We start from the raw sequence: 15,149 nt of genomic DNA on the forward strand, positions 1-15,149 counted from the left end.
CCCTACCAACGGCTCAAGGGACTATTTCCCTTGTGGCAAAGCAGTATGCTTGCGGGCTGGTGAGATGGCTCAGTGGTTTAAAGCACCTACTTAGAACAAGTTTAGCAAAGCACAGGGCCCGCGGTTCAATCCCCCAGCACCACATGCCTGCCAGCCCCGCCCCCTGGTGGGCTGAGCTGGCCACACACACACACAAATAAATAAAAATTAAAAAAACAAAAACAAAGCCATACTCGGTGTCACCGCCCTATCTCTTTACTGTTCGCCCTGCTGCCGGACACAGAGGCTGCTTCTAGGACCGAGCTATTAGGAGGCGTGCTGCGCATGCACCACTGTGGTGCAAGGTCTCCAGACCCTTTGGGGAAGACACTGAGAAGAGGAATGGCGGGTCGGTTGGGCTCTCTAGTCTCTTCCATAGTGGTTTTTCTGGAGCTGAGATCCCAGCATTGTGTGCATGTGCATCTCCCGAGTGGCCCGCGGTATTAAACATTTTTCATGTGTTTATTGGCCACTTGTACTGCTTCATCTGAGGAGCGACTGTTGAAATGCTCGCTTTTGATTGGGTGTTTAAACGTGGGCGTCACAGGAGGCTGAAAACAGGAGGACTAGTTACTCATGCCTGCCCGAGTGCTTTGCGAGCATTTTGCCGTGTCCGACGTCTGACAAGACGTCAGGCTGGTTCCAAGTGGCCCTTGGCAAGCGCTTTGGCTCTGTCCTGTCTCTGGCTCTTGGCCTGTTGCAGCCTGAGTTTCTTCATCTGTAGAAGTACAGACAGCAACTCAGTTTGTAGGACTGGCCTGAGAGTTTGCCGGCACCCGAGCTGCAGGCTGAACCTAGCTGGGGGTCTGGCACAGTCCCGGCAGGTATCTCCTGAGGCTGGATCTTCCTTTTCTCATTCTAAGGCTTAGATCTTCCCTCCCCTCCTCTCCCCTCCCTTCTCCCTCCCTCCCTCCTTTACTCCAAGTCTGAGGACAGACTGCCAGCCCACTGCCTGGATGGATTGGGGCAAATTACCCTACCATTCTGAGCCTAGGTTTTCTTATTAGTGAACTGGGAATGCCAGATGCTTGCTCACGGCTGACTGTAAACATAAAATAAACGTGTAAAACTCAGAGCATCACATTCGTCACTTTTCAGCAATTTGTCTTATTCACGTTTCTCCGTGGCTGTGGGGATGGGTGTTCCACCCCAGACAGCCTCTGACTGCTTCCCCGGGGCACTGGAGCCCACGTCAGCATGGGGAGGTGGGCAGGGCCCTGGGAGACCCCCAGCTCACTCAAGAGCCACCCAGCCACACCCAGGCACCAGCCGCCCTGCAGCCCTGCAGGCAGAGGCACCAGTGTCGTGAGTGCCACCCCTGGGGGCACGGAGGGGCCGAGCCCAGGACATAGTGGGCAGGCTTCTGGCGCCACGCGAGAAACTCTCAGAGCACAGCCCAGCCGCAGGGACATCCAAAAATCCCGTCTATCCAGGGTGGGGGACTGGCTGTGTCCCCGTGAATCCCAGAGGGCAGGAGCCCCACCCAGGGCAACTGTCCCCAAAGCTGGGGTCCTCGGGTTTAACAAACACCCAGCCAGTACACACGCAGCCTCTCCAGAGAGGCCGAGAGAAAGGCCAGGAGTCAGACAGACCTGGGCTGCAGGCTCGACTTCCACATTGTGGACACAGGAGCACCCAGTCCCGAGACATGTTAAGGAGAAACCCTGAGTGCGGGGGGCACTTGGAAGTGCTCGGAATAAACAGTGGTTACGGTGGCAACGTGACAACAATGACACTGCTGCTGTGCTTTGCCTTAGGCTTTGTTCCACATCACCCACACACTCACCCTCCCCAGGGGCTGACGGCCACACCTAGAACAATCCTCGAGGCTCAGGACCAGAGCAAAGCGAAGCTTCCTCTCTGTTGAGAGCGCCAAGTAAATCCGCCAAGTAAATCTCCAAACAAACATGTAAGCCCTCAGCCCCTCGATAGCCTTCGTACACTGTCTTAGCAGGCATACCGCTTCGGATGGTGGCATCGTGCCTCTAGGCTCAACATAGTAGTGCTTCTCGGCTCATGGCTGGGACTCATGGCTGGGACTGCCTGCTTCCTCCCCACCCTTTCCCCTCCGTCCTCCGCCTTCTTCTCCCCCTCCCCCTTTCCCTCCCTCACCCTTCTCTTCTTCCTGTACTGCGAATTGAACCAAGAGCCTTTGGCCTTAAATTTTTTTTTTTTTTTAAACAGGATCTTGCATAGTCACTAAGCTGCCCAGGCTGAGCTTGAACTTATAATTCTCCTGCCTCAGCCTCCCAGAGCGCTCCATTACAGCCTCGTGCTACCATGACCGACCCCTCCAGTTTTGATTTCAATTTCTGTTAGTACGTTTGCAGCACCTCTCCAGTTTTCAGTAATTTGTCCCTTGTACTCACTTTCCAGGTGAGCACCACTTACCAGAAACTTCTACACTTTGGCTGTTTTTCTTGAGATGCACCTGGAACAACCCCACCCTCTCCTGCCTGGGGCAATTTCTCTGACCAGGTCTCTACCTTTCAGGGCTGCTGGGCTGTGTGCTGCTGACCTGCCTGTTGGTTCGACCCAGGTTTCTAGAGGGCTGTTGTTCTTCATGCATGAGCAACCCCATGACTGCAGCCCTCACGGGCACCCTCTGAGCCTTTAAATTCCAGTCTGGCACCCCCAGAACAAAGAGGGTGGGCTGGGCCTGCAGCGATCAGGCTTCCCTCCTGGCTCCGTGTGTCCTCGCCGTGTCCCTCACCCATCACTGGCTCTGTTTTCTGCTTGCCTGAGAGACCATCGAGGTGTGGTGCTGGCACGTGCAGTGGCTCAGCACCTAACAGCCGTCCCTGTTTTTAGGGCAAAAAGAGGCAGAATTCCTTGAAGGGGCAGAAGAGAGACCCGCTCTTCCTGGAGATGGGGGTGGGGTGGGGCGCTGAGTTCCCCGAGGAGCTCATTCTGGGCCAGGCAGAGGAAAAGATGGCCTCGTGGCAAACAGCTGGGGCCCACCACTGTGGGCCTCCCCCTGTGTGCCAGCCCTGCTGTTCAGCCAAGGGCCCCTCGGGTTGACACAGACAGTGCCAAGCCTGGTGGGGCAGGGGCCAACTTTCCAGGGAACACAGATGTCTGTCTTATATGGAAACTTAAAAATGTGGCCTCAATCAAAATGGTTTTTGAGAGCCATTTTTCCAAGACTCTGGCAGGGGCACTGCAGAGGCATGGGCTGGGACCTGTGATAACTCTCAAAGGATCAGGAGGGATCAGGCTCAGCTAAAGTCCTGGGAGGTCAGAGGGGGACACATTAGCTCGCAGTCAGAGGCAAGGGAGAGGAGAGAAACCACAGGCCACCTAGACGGGCTCCTAGAGCTGCTGCCTGAGGCAGGGAAGTGTCCTCGAACCAAAGCGGCTGCCTGTGCCACGCAACTGAGACTTCGTGGTAGCCCTCGTCAGCGTCAGAGCAGCAGCATTCTGCACTGACCTTCTTGAGAGGCTGGCGTGGCCCCTCAGAAGGCCAAAGGCCGCTGGAAGGTAGCCACAGCCGTGGAGTTCCTGGGCTGTGCACTCTGGTGTTTCCACCATGGTGCTGCAAAGCCACCCACTGAGGGTGGCGGAGCCTTCCCTGAGAGGCACAGTCCTACCTCATCAGAGGAGACACAGGCACAGCCCCTGGGGCCAAGAGCATTCTAGGATCTGGACAACTGCCTGTGCGTCAGGCCTCCCCAAGCCCACCCCAGCAGCAGCCGGTCCCTGCCCCTGCCCCTTGGTCCTGCACAGCAGCCTGCCTGTCACACTTAGCACCCCCAGCCCTAGGCTTGGCGTGGAGCTAGGTGTCTGGCACTCAGTCAACACAAACAAGTTTCCTCAGCGTCTTGCCCCTTCCCTAGACAGTGCCCAGCTGCACTTTCACGTATTTTAAATGTTTATGCTGCCCGGTCTTTGTTATTTCTTGCTCGGCATGCTGGCGTGCTCTGCGTTCCAGGCTCTGTACCCTGGTGCCCAGCTTGCTGAGCTGTGTGGAATACAGTGGGTGAGGAAGGGAGGAGGGTGGGTGGCCCCAGCTGGGGGCAGCAGGGTGGGAGGGCAGGCAAGCTGCACCCACACACACAGGGCATCTGACCCACAGCAACACGCCCACCACCTGGACAGCTCACCAGCTCTGTGGGGAGCAGGGTCCTTGGTCTCCAGGGGCTGCTCTCATGAAGCTGGCTTGGCAGGGGCAGAGCAGGGCTGCCTGGCAGTGGGAAGCTCCTGCAGTGCAGGCCTTAGCCTCTCCCAAGTGAGCTCTCCCATAGTCAGGATTGATTCCAAGGTCTGGGGACATGGCCACTGTGCCCAGCAGTCCTGGCTGAAGGGCAGTGGCCTCGGGTCTTTGAATTAAAGAGGAAAAGCCCGCCCTGCGGGGCCCTACGCGCTGTCTCCTACCCAGCGGGCTGCATCTCAGTGGCCTGGGATCCTGCCAAGTGGAAGCCAGCACTGAAGCAGGATTTGGGAGGCCCCTTCCAGAGCCCTTTTCCTCAGCCACTTACCAGTCTACTCCTTTGCCACCCCTGGCCACCGGCAGCTGGGCCCACTCTCCCCCGCTACGTAGATTCTCAGACTGCAGATGCAACTCCACAGAGCCCCCAGGCCCAAGACAGCAAGCACAGGGGAGGTCCTTGGGATGCTCTAGAGTTGCCACTGGGGTGAAATCCGTGCTTGCTCCGGAGGCGCCTGGGCAGGTCAGCACCTTGGCCAGCAGCAGCCCTAGGTGCACGCTAGGCCCTGTTTGCCTGAGGCAGGCAGCTTTTGGGGACCAGAAATACCAAAGGAAGGGGCTGGGATTCCTGACCCCATGTGCGCCTTTGGCTATGCCCATTTCTTCCGAAGAGCCAGGGCTGGGCAGGAGCAGGAACAGACATTTCTGCTTTAGGGACTGCTGCTCACTTTCTTGGTCTCACCTGCATCTGCAACTTCCTTGGGTTGTTAAACTTTCCCTTCTTTGCTGTATCCCCTAAGCATTCTTCAGATCTCACCCCAGAAGCTACCTCTTCAAGGAAGGTTTAATCCACCAGTGGTGCACACCTGTAATCCCAGCATTCAGGAAACTGAGGCACGATTGCTATGAGTAAAGGCCTGCCTGGGCTACAAAGTGATTTCAAGGCCAGCCTGAACTGTGTAGTGAAACCCTGTCTCAGAAAGACTGAAAAACCCCAGACCAACCCACAACTAGCACTCCTTTCCTTATCACATACAGATGTATTGGAAAAAAAAAAAAAAAAAAAAAGCAGCCCACTGACGGAAACTCCTAGAATCCTAGACTCAGTCCTGTAAAGATGGCCCCAGAAGATGGAAGCCCGTGGTCCTCATTTGCAAAAAGCGTCCCAGGACCCGTAAGCGGCCTGCTTCGGCAATCTCTGTCCTCAGAGCGGCAGCACTCTCATCCTGGTGCCCATAATGCCCTGTGGCACCGCCAGGGCGTAAGCTCGTAGGAACGAGGCACAGCCCCAGCTCACTCACCACACACATTCACGGCTGCTGTAAGTGGTCTTGGTCATCAGAAACACGGGGTGACTGAACAGAACAGGGGATGCAGAAAGAAGCCGCAAGAACGGACTGACAGGGAGGATGGGGCGAAGCAAGGAAAGAAGAAAGTGGGAGAAACATCTCTGGCCTTCAGGGGAAATGCAGAGTAGTTCTATGCATCAGTAAGTTGGACTTTTCCCTTTCTTGAGGGTCCAAACTGTCTCCCCAAAAGGCTCATGTGGGGCTTTGGGAAGTGATCAGACCCTGGGGTGCTGCCTGATCAAGGGCTCCATCCACTGGTGAACTCAAGCTGCGCGTGCGCCTAGGAGGTGGGCCCGCTGGAGGAAGTGGGCCCCGGGGCTGGGCCTCTGGGGGACGCGTCTCTCCTCAGAACCTTTCCCACCCGCTCCTCCTCTGGCTGCCCTGAGGGGAGCCGCAGCCCTCTGCTGCGCCCTTCCACCAGATGCATCTGCCTGGGAGCCAGCAACCATGGGCTGAACCTGGAGCCCAAACCAACCCCTGCCTTCCCATTGTGTAAGAAGGGGGTTTCGGCCGGGCAATGGAAAGATGCTAATACACAGCCTCATAAGAGCTATGCTGGCGACGGGACAGTCATCCCTCAGTATCCAGAAGGAACTGTTCCAGAAGCTGAACAGCCACCAACATCCACAGATACTCACATCTAATCCTAAGCTCACGTAAGCTGGCACAGCGCTCACACAGCAGCTATGCAAACCCTGCTGTGTAGTCTGAGTCACCCCACAGCTCTTAACACATCTAACGTAATGTAAGCTCTATGTAAATAGGTGTGAGATGGTATTCTTTAGGGAATTATGACAAGAAAGTGTTCAGCAAACATCAGTACGAGGCAGCCAACACAGGCTCGACGTGGGCGGTGAAGGGCACGTGCCCCAGTGAAGCTGGAGCCAGGCTCAGGGTCCAGAGCAGCAGAAGAGCATGAAGTGTAGGCTCTACATCCTTCACGCGTGCGGGCTGACCATGGTGTTCGGTGCATGGCAAATTTAAGTTTTGCTTTTCAGAACTTTCTGGAATATTCCCCCTGAATATTATGTTTAATCTTCTATTTCTTTATTTATCTGGTACAGGGTCTTGCTACACAGGTAGGACTTGTAACAGTCCTCCTGTCTCAGCCTCTCCAGCCCTGGGATTACAGGCATGTGCCACCACCCCTGGTTTTGGTGGCTGGCACAGTATGTCTGGGGTTCCAGAGCTGGCAGGAACATGGTGATGGGGATCAAACCCAGGTCCTTGTGCTTGCCAGGCAGGTGCTTAGACCACCAAGCTATTTCATTGCCCCCCCTCTCTGAATATTTTTGACCCAGAGTTGATGGGCACTGCAGACACAGAACACCTGCAGACATGAGGGCCAGTTATGATTGGCCACCATTTCTACCCTAGCGCAAAGACAGGCCAAGCAGGTAGAAAAGCCAAAGTGGTGCATGTTCCCCACTTCCTGAATGTCAGACCAGGCCTTTGAGATCAGTTGACTCCTGAGTTCTCGATGCTTGACATACAGGAGCGACTGAGGAGTATTTGCTGCACAAATGGATGAATGGATGGATGGAGGTTGGGTTTTCTCTACCATTCAAAAGAAGGCAGGGGGCTGGGGTTCTCACCCTCCAAGGCTGAGGACACTCTAAGACAACCAGTTCACCCTGGTTTAGAGCCTAGAAGGCAGGAACAGAGGTAGGGAGGTGAAAAGGCCTTAGGTCCGTCAGGGAGAGAAGGAGGAAAATACTGAATCACCAGTCAAGACCTCTGGTGCCTGGGCATGGTTGTATGTGGGAGAGAAGGGTGCAGGGCCCACACCTGCCAAGAACCCTAAAATCCACTGAAGAAGGAGGGATCCCTCATAGGCCAGCAGTCGGAGCAGTAGGGCAGGCAGCTGCACAGAGGGCTGAGCTGGCTGAGCCATGTGGCCTGGTCTGCTAGCCAGAGACCCTGGAAGGCCTGCATGCCCACCTGCCTGCTCCACCTCCCTGACCAGCAACGCCCTGAGATACGGGGAGTGGAGGGCATGCCCTGCAGCGCAGCCAGGCCCTGGGAGAGCTTCCCCACCACCCTGGACCTCGGCGCCAGCACTCACCTGGTCTCGGGGGACATGGGGCACATGAGGTCACTCCCCAGAAGGCTCCTATGCCACTGCAGCAGTCCTCTTGGGAAGTCAGCTCCAGCAGGGGGTTGGCGCACTGGAAAAGAAGCCACGGACACCTGTGAGCCCCTACTTCCCTCCCTCGCATGCACAGAGATGTCCCGAGAAAGCCCAGGACCCAGAACTCAGTCCTTCCCCTCTGCCAGGGGACACTGCCAGGGCAGCAGAAGGGCTCAGCCAACACACTGGAAGGAGGCAGTGGACAAGGCTATGGTCCCACGGGCCAGACCCAGTCTTGCGCTGAAGGGGGCAGGAGCCAGCCACAGTCTGCCCTGTATGGTCTGCACACCGCCAGCCTCCATGAGGCCCAAAGGATGGGCTTTTCTCCAGCAGCCGCCTGGGAAGTCAAATGTGAATACCCTTCCAAGAAGCAGGGTCCCAGGCTTGGGGACATTACAGATTGAAGGCCAGGGAGGATCTGGAACTCCTGTCCTAATCCCTTGGTTCCTCCTTTTCCCAGCTCCCCTGGCCTCAGTCTCCCCAAACTGAAGCCTTAAGGAGTGTTCTCTCAGGGGCCTGGCCCTAGCTCAGTTCTTTAAGTGGCTGCTTCCACCAAGCTGTCAGCCTCAGGTTGCTGGAGTTCGAGCCCCACAACACTCCAGCCCGCCAAACAAGCCCTGAGGGCATTTGGAGAAAAAAAAAAAGAAGTGTTCTCTCAGCCCTCTTCTTGGGTGGCTGACTGGATCTCCACCAAGAGTTGAGGATACCTCAGGGGAAGTGGGCATCTCTCGTCTCGTCTTGGCCCCACCAGGCCTTGGGGTGCAGCCTGCATTTGCCAATTCCACATCTCTGTGGCCCGCATGGAGCCTGGAGACCAAACTCCACCTGACGCTAATGGTCCTCCCACGGCTCAGCTGGTAGAGCCTAGAGCTCCCTGGGGCCAAACATCTAGGCTGCCTTTGCCTGGCAATGCTGGTGACAGCAGAGGGACTCCCTTAGTCCTCTTCTGTCTTCTTGGCACCACAGGTACCAAGCGGGGCCAGGGTAGGAGGAAGCTCAGCCTTTCCACACTCAGGCACTTCTGTGCCCCGGGGTTTCCCACGTGGAAATGGAGACTGCAACACACTCCAGAGGAACAAGCGGGAGATCGAGGAGAAGGGCAGGGCAGGGCAATAGCCGTTCTGGAGGCCTCCGGGGCAAGGAAGGCACTGCCCTCTCACCTGTCCATTCACAGTGCTCAGGTAACACCGGCCCAGCAGTCCCTGCAGCCTGGACACCGCTTGGGGTGGGGACGGAAGGGGCTGTCCGGATTGGGCCGGGATGCTGTTGCCATCCCAGTGGCTGAGCCGGGGGTCAGCCTGGAGCTGGGGCGGAGCTCTGGTCTCCACGCGGTTCTCCTCCAAGGCCCGGTCTTCGCCCCGCACCCGGGCCACCTGGTGGATCTGCACAGAGGCCTCTGGCGGGTGGTGAATGTGCACTCTCACCAAGGAAGGGTTCACGGAAGCTGGGCACAGGGGCTGGGGTCAGAAGCAGGAAATGGCCCCGCCTCGCCACCCCCCACCCCCGCCTGGCACCTGCACCCCTGGGCCAGGCAGGCTGAGCATGTACAAAACGTCTGCATGTCTTGGCCACGTGGACCCCAGACACTCCTGCCCCAGGGAAGCATAAGAGCAGGCTGCCTCAGGGAAAGATCCTCGGCTGCGGGCTTTAAACCCTGCTGGCCCCACCTCCACCATGCTCCCGCACAGCTCTGAGCTCCTGCACCAGCCTCTACCTCGGCCACCTCAAAGCCCTCACTCCTGCTGTCCCTCCCTGTCCTGGACTGTGCTTCCCTGCCGTGTGCGAGGGGAGGGTGTCCTCTCCCACAGCAGCACGGGGCACGTGGAGCCCCACACCTGGCCTCCTATAGCACTGTGCAGTTCTGTTTCTGTAGCCTTAATTTGTCCTTTCTAAAGGTGGAAGACAGAGAAAGTGAGGGGTTGTGTCTGGGTTGAAATCTGTGGCTCAGGGCCACAGGCATCTGAGGACAGCCTGCTGCCTTCTACCACTTCACCTTTCCCAGCACAGCATGACAAAGCACACTGAGCCTTTGAGGGGAAGCTCAGGGGACAGAATGGAGCCTTCAGTGGAGAAGGGAGGAGGTTTGCCCTGAAGGCAGGCCAGGAGAAGCTTCCCTGTGCCCACCCTGTTCAAGGCACTCACCGAGCTGGTTGGACAGTGGCAGTGTGAATGTAGACTGCTGCAAGGGGCCTCCATGCAGGGCCCTGGCACGGGAGCCCCTCCTGGGGGGCTCTGGGTCGGGCTGTGGAGCCGGCAGGTGGCAGAACTTCCCAGTGGAGTTGCTGGGACACCAGCACTCGTCCCGGCCAATGCAGCGGCCTCCGTTCAGGCAGGGGATCTGGCAGAAATCTACAACATCACCAAGGGGACAGGCGGTGGGCCAACAGCAGTACCCTGCATGTGGCCAGCCAGTGACAAGAAGTACCCAAGTGTGGGTGGCCTGGGGGGCCGCACGCCCTGAAGATCTGGAGTGAAGGAGGGCAGGTAATAATTGGCCCTCGTCCCCACATAACCTAGAACATGGGCATGAGCATCATTACCTCCCTCTCCACTTCTCAGTGTTCGTAACCCGCACTCGGAGAAGTGTGCGGCTTGCCTGAGTCACACACCAGACACCAGGCTGTGACAAGCTTGCGGGATTACTCGGCTTTCTGTGCGGTATGGGGCAGGAGCAGCGAAGCTTTCTTTCCACCCCAACTCGCTGCGCTCTCCAGGAAACACTTGTGAGGAAAGTGACTCACAGATGCGGAAGCCAGACTTGGGGTCGTGTCCATGGCCACCCTGGCTATACAGGGTGGTGGTGTCGCCGCGCTCACAGCTGTTGGCGCAGTGCCCGCGGGCGCAGGTCTGCTTGCAGATGGTGGGGGTGAAGATGATCTTGATCTTCTTGATTTTCTCGGTGAGGTTCAGCCCTGCGGACAGAGGGCTTGGGTCCGGGGGCAGGGCTGAGAGGCACAGCTGTGGCCTCCGGAGCCTGGCAAGAAAGCCCCGTGGGACTAGGGGCGCGGCCACTCCCAGGGCATCTGCTGGTCCAGGGTGGGGACAGGGTGACACCCAGACAGGTCCTCACTCTGGAGCCCAGCTGGGCCGGCACTCACGGCCCTCCTTCCCCAGCCTCCCGAGCGCTATGGCGCAGGTGTGCAGCACCACACCCATCTGTAGGCCGTGACACCTTGAAGCCACAGCCATTGCGCTCACACTTCATGCACATTAACTTCCACCCCTCTGGGTGGGTGTGACTTTAGGCTGAGTCCTCAGAAACTGCCACTTCGCAGGTTACAGTGGCTGAACATGAACAGTTTTCCTATGTCCAAGGACAGCTGGACTCTGAACCCAGCGCCATGGGATGGAACACAGCTCAGACGTCCCTAAAGGAGGGAATTCCCAAGGCAAATGGGAGAAGATAAAAACTGAGGCAGGTTTAGTTCAGACTTGCGGGGCCTGGTCACCAGCACAGGAGCGGCACCTCATTTGGTGCGTGCTGGTGAAGCCACCACAACCTCCTAGCAGATCCAAAGGAAGCACAGGGCCATGCTGAGCCAGGGAGGCTGGGGAGGCTGGGAGGCGAATGTCTGGCTAAGGTGGCATGGAGATGCAGTGGGGTGCTGCCCGTTTAGGCAGAGGGTTCAAGACGGGCTGGAGGCAGGAAATGGAGCAGACTGTGAAGCTGGCCTGTGTAGGGGGAGGTGGGCCAGAGCTGGTTCCCAGCTTCTGCAAGTCTGGGGCCCCGCACAGCCACTCTGAGGAGCACAGAGGACACCCACACAGACAGGGCACGGATGTGGGCAAGGACAACATGCGTGCTCTGGTGTGAATATGGATAGGTTGAGGGTTGCCCGGTCTTAGTGCTACGTAAGCAGCTGGCTGGTGGGCTCAGGAGGGGCGGGTTAACAGGAAGGACAGGTGCCCGGGCCTGTGCGTGCAAGTCATGCTTCAGGCTGGGTGGGAAGGAAGCAGAGGCAGGAGGGGATGAGAGGCCAGCAGAGGCACAGCGGCCAGGGGCCAGGCTCTCCGTGGGGGCCAAGTCCAGATCGCTAATTTGGCACCCATGGGGCTTGGCACAAAGGAAGGGCCCAGGCATTCTTAGCTGAACAAACGAGAGGTGAGGTGACAGCGCAGCTCCTCCTGTAGAGTGGAGGAGGAGGCTGCAGAGGTGGCACAGAATGGGCGGGATTTGGATGGCCTCCTGTGCTAGGTCCAAGGCAGTGTCTGCTTACCCCAGGGGGGCGAGAGGTAGTCGAGACGTGCTGCCTGCTGGGCACTGTCCCTCTCCTCAAGTCCCACAGGCAGAGCATTGGACGCCAACTGCCCACTGGTGCTGGTGACGACTGGGTACCGTCGGACGGTCCGAGACAGCCCCACATGCTGCTGGGAAGGATGGGTCTGGCTGAGCGCACTCAGGGTCCTGCAGAGACAACCATGGGGGCTGCGTCCCAGAAGCACGTCTCTGTGGCTTCCCCACCTGGCTGCCACCTGCCTGTCCTTGCATTGGAACAATGCTTCTGCATGGCTGACTCCTGGCCACACAGGTGCCCCAGGACAAAGGGACAGAGGTGAGGGAGGCCCGCCATCCTGGGAGCATTACTCCGCACTCCTCCCCCCCCCCCCTTGTGGAATAGCCAGGCCTTTGCTAGACCATCTGGGTAAACAGCTCGGCCTCTCTAGCCCTTGACTGCAGAATGAAGGCTGCAGCCTGTTCCAATATAGCTCTAATATTCTGAGTCTCCAGAGTCCTGGGCCAGTCCCTGCCCTCAAGCCAAGTTCTAGATCCTTCTCCAGCCTCCCAATTGGATTCTGCCACTTGTTCTGTTCTGTTTTGTTTTGTTCTGGAGAGAGGGCCTCATTATGCAAATCAGGCTGGCCTTCAACTCACTTTGTAGCCCAGACTGGCCTTGAACTCACAGCAATCCTCCTGCTTGCTGGGATTACAGACCCCCACACCTGGCTCTGCCATTTCTTAATGCAACCTGATTACCTGTGTACCAGAGCCTAGAATCTCCATTTCACTGAGTTTGCTGTAAAAAATAACATAAGAACAATATTCTAGGTGAATGAGTTTATCCTCTCTCCAACTCAGCAAGTACTTTTGTCTAATTCCTTTCAGCCTTTGCAAGTGATACCTGTTGATACAATTTAAATTCTACAGGCTGGGCAGATAGCTCAGTGACTTAAGTGCCTGCCTGGCAAGTGCAAGGTCTTGAGTTCAGTCCCTGACACAAAACAAAACAAAACAAAACAAAAAACAAAAAAACAAAAAACAAAACTTAAATTCTAATTTTTTTTTTTCAGGGCTGGCCAGATAGTTGAGTGGATTTTTTTTCCTTTCTTTTCTTTCTTTTCTTTTTTTTTTTTTTTTTTTTTTTTTTTGACAAGAGCTCTTTTATTTGAAACCTGTCCGCTCTGTAGACACAGGGCACTACTTCGTCTTCTCCTCCTCCTTGGACAGGGTCTTGACGATCTCTTCCTTCTTGGCTTGCAGGCGCTCCTCACGGCGCTTGCGCGCTTGCTTGGTCTTCGACCTGAGAGCCTCGGCCTGGTCAGCCAGGAGCTGTTCGCGGGCCTTGTCCGCCTTCAGCTGTGGATGTGCTCCATGAGGACCCGCTTGTTCTAGAACACATTCCCCTTCACCTTCAGGTACAGGCTGTGATACACGTGCCGGTCATCTTCTTAGATTCCGGGTATCGCTCCGGATCCGCATCCTGTGCCAGCGGGTCACCTTCTCCGGCATCGGGCTTTGGCCGTACCCTTGCGCTTACTGATGTCCGTGTGCCTGCCCGGCCGGTGAGCCAAGGTATTCTTCCGCATTGCGCCCGATAATGGACAGTCACAGGCTTGCAGATGACCAGCCCATCTTTGATCAATTTCCGGCTCTGCTGGCGGGCGCTGGCATTGGCGATTTCACTGGTCTCCCTGGGGTCCCTCCAGCCCTTCCTTTCGCACCGCTGAGGATGCTAAGGCCGGCCTCTTCTGCAGCTTGAGCAGCTGTCGCAGCACGAGGAAAGCAGCTCAGTGGATTAAAGCACCTGCTTAGGCAGACGCAGGGACCGGGGCTCAGCTCCGGCTTGCATGCTGGTCCCGCCCTGGGGCATGCTGATCTGTGTAGTGAGACCCTGTAGACACTGTACTAAACACATTTTTAAAAATTCTGATTTTTGTTTTCACTTAGCACCTTGCTTTAAATGTCATACGACCCACATCACTTTGGTGAATTAGAAAAATAAATTGCAGGATAATACAAATACTATGTCTCCCGCTTTGTATTTTAAGTTTACTTTAAGTATTCCCCCCCCCGGACATATTTATATGGGAATGAAGGGCCTGGAAGGGTCTGTAAAGTGGCTATGCCTTGGGTGTGAGAGTTGCTGTGAGTAGTTTTAAATTACACATTTTTATACTTGCAGAATTTTACGCAACAGATACACATCACACAATGAACATGTATTTATTTTATAATAAAAACAACTATTGGGGCAGGGGAGATGGCTCAGTAGAATAAGCACTTCCCTGGCAAGCGCAGGGGCCTGAGTTCAATCCTTGGTGCTGCTGCCAAATAAATAAATAAATAAAATAAAATAAAAACAGCTATCTTCCCCAAGGGCTCCATGTTATAGCCACGACAGCAAAGGCTCAGCAGGAGCATGGGAAACGTGCTCAGACAGCAAGGACCAAGCGGACAGTGGTGGCAAGCAGGTACATGTCCAGAGGCCAGAGAAACCAGACTCTGGGCAGCTTCTAGACGCTGGGAACCATGGGCTCTAGCAAAGCCAAGGACCCCAGCGAGCTTCAGGAGAGAGGCAGCTTTCAAGCTGCTGCTTAATGGACAGCTAGAACTTGAAGAGATCAAGACAAGGAGAAGGAAGATCCTTCAGGTTAAAAAAATAACATAAGAAATGCACAGAAGAAGAAAGCATGGGCTGTATTTAAAGAAGACTAAGGATCACTATATAAACCACAGGATGGAAAGGAGGGGGAAGGAAAGAACTGTAATTTGGTGCTTACATGTAGCAAGCATCATGCACCATTTACCTAATAAAACAACTCTGATCAGAAACCTTTGCTCTTCTACTTTTATATAATTATTTTTCCTTCATATTCTGTAAGGACTTAAAGTTCAACATATCAATATTTGATGGAAAATACCTGTTCCAGGATATGCCAAAATGTTTGATATATCGACAGATAGGATAAACCAAACTGCATATATTGCAGGTTAATAATTAGCTACTCTTCTGGAGGGTTAACAACCTAAGTTAGCAGATCAAAATTTGGAGAAAAGGAAGGGCTGCATGATTGGCCAACATTTTGGCCCTAGCCTTTCAAGGTCAGTGAAGACTCGGGACATAGGAGAACCTGTACTGTAACAACATGTAACTCAGTTGTGCTCCAAACTTTCTGATCAAAAAGATTATGGAGCCACAGAATGTGTTTCAGGATCTAAAGTGAGCCTGGGGAGAGTCACATGGAGAGAAAAAACATTTTCTCA

General features: G+C 55.5%; 1 protein-coding gene across 8 annotated transcripts in view; it reads right to left on the bottom strand.

The window, feature by feature from the left end:
- Ltbp2 (latent transforming growth factor beta binding protein 2) overlaps window positions 1–15,149 on the bottom strand; it is an 88,514-nt gene that overhangs the window by 33,389 nt on the left and 39,976 nt on the right. For 7 of the 8 annotated variants that reach the window (XM_023703597.1, XM_023703620.1, XM_023703606.1 and 4 more), the window contains exons 4-8: window positions 11,884–12,071; window positions 10,408–10,578; window positions 9,809–10,015; window positions 8,827–9,110; window positions 7,601–7,703 (exon numbers count right to left, since the gene is read on the bottom strand). In XM_023703597.1, coding sequence (XP_023559365.1) covers window positions 7,601–7,703; window positions 8,827–9,110; window positions 9,809–10,015; window positions 10,408–10,578; window positions 11,884–12,071 — 953 coding nt within the window. The remainder of the gene's footprint in view (window positions 1–7,600; window positions 7,704–8,826; window positions 9,111–9,808; window positions 10,016–10,407; window positions 10,579–11,883; window positions 12,072–15,149) is intronic. The other variant, XM_023703601.1, reaches the window with a different exon arrangement.

Source organism: Octodon degus, unplaced genomic scaffold, assembly GCF_000260255.1.
Source record: "Octodon degus isolate 3935 unplaced genomic scaffold, OctDeg1.0 scaffold00007, whole genome shotgun sequence".
In the NCBI taxonomy this organism is placed as follows: Eukaryota; Metazoa; Chordata; class Mammalia; order Rodentia; family Octodontidae; genus Octodon; species Octodon degus.